Here is a 2,712-nt window from a genome sequence, read left to right on the forward strand (position 1 = left end):
CCGAGGGGCTGTGGGAGTGCCCCAGGCAGCAGGGATGGCGGGCACACAGGCCCTGAGATGGGGGACGAGGCTGTGCAGGGAGGGGATGGGAAGGGCCATGTTCAGGAGTGTCCTGTTCTCTAGGTGGGGGGCTGGGGCGGGGGCCTCACATTGCCCTGTCCCCCCAGGTGGACGTCCAGCTTCAGGTGGCGGTGACGCAGCCAGGCCCCTATGCCCTGGTGGTGGAGTATGCCAATGAGGACGCCCGCCAGGAGGTGGACGTAGCTGTGCACACCCCCCAGCGGGCCCCCCAGCAGGGGGCGCTCACCCTCCACCCCTGCCCATACAGGTGTCTAGCGAGTGGGGAGAGGATTCAAGCCTGGGGGCCGGTGGAGGGCTCTGGGCTCCAGGGCTGCCCTACCCACTGACCACCCCTGCCCGCCCCCCAGCACCCTGTGCAGGGGCACCGCCCTGGATGCCCAGCGCCATCTGGCGGTCTTCCACCTGGACACGGAGGCCAGCGTCCGGCTCACAGCCGAGCACGCACGATTCTTCCTGGTGAGGCCCCAACCCCCTCACCTGCATGGGCCGCAGGACCCCCCTGTGGGGTTAGGTCTTTCCAAAGATTTTCGACACACGCAAAAGTAGAAGAATGTGATGAGCCTGGGTACCCATCACCAGTGCCATCTTCAGCTCACATCGGGTGGAGGTTCTTCCAGAATCCTCCTCCTGCAGGGTTTTCTCCCTGTGGGTATGAGATGTAAATTTATTTATAAATAACGTTCACGGTCACATAAGGGGACCGTGATGCGCTGGAGTCAGAGTAGGAAGAGCAATCTGAACGAAAGGCTGCTTTTTGGTATAATTTACAAAAACACAACACCTCGTGGCCCCGAATTAGGATGGGGTCCACACAGCGTGGGTTCTGAAGCTTGGGATTTGCTATCGCTGTGGTAAGTTGCTTCTTTTTTTTTTTTAACGTGTGTATTTATTTTTGGCTGTATTGGGTCTTTGTTGCTGCGCATGGGCTTTCTCTAGTTGCAGCGAGCGGGGGCTACTCTTTGTTGCGGTGTGCGGGCTCCTCGTTGCGGTGGCTTCTCTTGTTGTGGAGCACGGGCTCGAGGCACGCGGGCTTCAGTAGTTGTGGCATGTGGGCTCAGTAGTTGTGGCATGTGGGCTCAGTAGTTGTGGCATGTGGGCTCAGTAGTTGTGGCACACGGGCTTAGTTGCTCTGCGGCATGCGGGATCTTCCCAGACCAGGGATCAGACCCATGACCCCTGCGTTGGCAGGCAGATTCTTAACCACTGTGCCACCAGGGAAGCCCGTAACTTGCTTCTGTGTCAGCTTCACGGAGTTGAAACTCAAATCCCAAGGCTCAATGTTCTGGGCAATATTAATCGTTAGTTCAATGCCCAGAACCAAGCACACGCGTTTATTCAGTAAGTGACAAAATAGGTGATGTCCTTCTCATCAGAGTATGACCTAGTCTCACTGCTACGTTTCCCTAGGCCTTTAAAAGTTTTATCAGGGTATCATATAGACGTATTTTTATGAAAGTGTCAAATATTGAAAACAGACTTGCAACAACAAAGCGTAATCGCACGCCCCATCTGCATACTTCTCATTCTACTTTCCAGAGTCAGTCCGTTTCTTCCGCGTTGCTAAGTAACGCGTGCTACATTGCTTCCTCCTAATTTTTCGACATCGGAACCCCTGCGGTTCTGTCCTCATGCACACGCGGCGCTGTAGTCGTGGGCTGGGACACTTTAGACTCTCCATGGAGCTGTACCCACAGCCCAGTACCCAGGCCAGGAAGCAACATGGCCCCACCCCTGGCACCACTCAGCCAACCCCCGCCCCCACCCCGCCCCGGCCAGGGTAACTGCCTCCAGACACTGACAGCACCGCCTAGTTTGCCTATTCTGGAACTTTCTATAATTGGAGTCACCTGGAGTCACACAGGTGTTCCTTTGTGCTGCCTCTGGCCGACGCCATGGTAGGGATGGATGGAGCTGTCGCCATGGTCACGTGGTATTCTGTCTTCACTGTCGGGTTTTTCTAGACCCCCTGAGGTGTCACGTTTTACCGTATCTGTCACACACAAGTTTCTTCGCCGTGGTAGACGGTACAGGACGGAGACGCCTGCTCACGAACCCCCGCTCGCTGAGCGCCCGCCTGTGCCGGGTCCCCAGCGCTATGACCACAGAGGGCGGTGGAGTGCAGTGGGAGGAAGAACGGCCTCCGGGGTAGCTGGGAGGTGCTGCAGGCCCAGAATCCACAGCCGAGGGCTGGGGTCTGTGCAGCTGGAGGAGAGGCAGGCGGAGTGGGGGCTGGGGGCTCGGTGCAGAGAGCAGGACCGGCCTGGGTGCGGGTGTGGATGGGCCGCTCCTGCTGCCACACCCACACCTGTCCCCTTTCTGCAGCACAGTGCCACCCTGGTGCCCGCGGAGACCTTCAGCTCAGAGTTCGTGGAGCCCCGCGTCCGCTGCATTAGCAATCACGGCGCCTTCAGCCCCAGCAGGTGGTGGGGCCGGGGGCGGGAGCCCAGGGCGGCGGCAGGGCGGTGGCCGGGACTCGGGGACTCACCCCTGTGTTCCCCACCCCCCAGTGCCGCCTGCCTGCCCTCCCGCTTCCCGAAGCCGCCGCAGCCTGTGGTGCTCAGGGACTGCCAGGTGCTGCCGCTGCCGCCCGGCCTCCCGCTGACCCACTCTCGGGAGCTCACGCCGGGCGCG

General features: G+C 59.7%; 1 protein-coding gene across 1 annotated transcript in view; it reads left to right on the forward strand.

Annotated features, from left to right (window-relative positions):
• LAMA5 (laminin subunit alpha 5) overlaps nucleotides 1-2,712 on the forward strand; it is a 48,602-nt gene that overhangs the window by 27,410 nt on the left and 18,480 nt on the right. Inside the window, 4 exon segments of the mRNA XM_024750178.1 lie at nucleotides 168-328; nucleotides 429-537; nucleotides 2,404-2,501; nucleotides 2,589-2,712. The exon segment at nucleotides 2,589-2,712 is cut by the window's right edge and continues 4 nt beyond it. Coding sequence (XP_024605946.1) covers nucleotides 168-328; nucleotides 429-537; nucleotides 2,404-2,501; nucleotides 2,589-2,712 — 492 coding nt within the window.

The sequence above is a fragment of the Neophocaena asiaeorientalis genome, unplaced genomic scaffold, assembly GCF_003031525.2.
Source record: "Neophocaena asiaeorientalis asiaeorientalis breed wild unplaced genomic scaffold, Neophocaena_asiaeorientalis_V1.1 scaffold606, whole genome shotgun sequence".
NCBI lineage: Eukaryota > Metazoa > Chordata > Mammalia > Artiodactyla > Phocoenidae > Neophocaena > Neophocaena asiaeorientalis.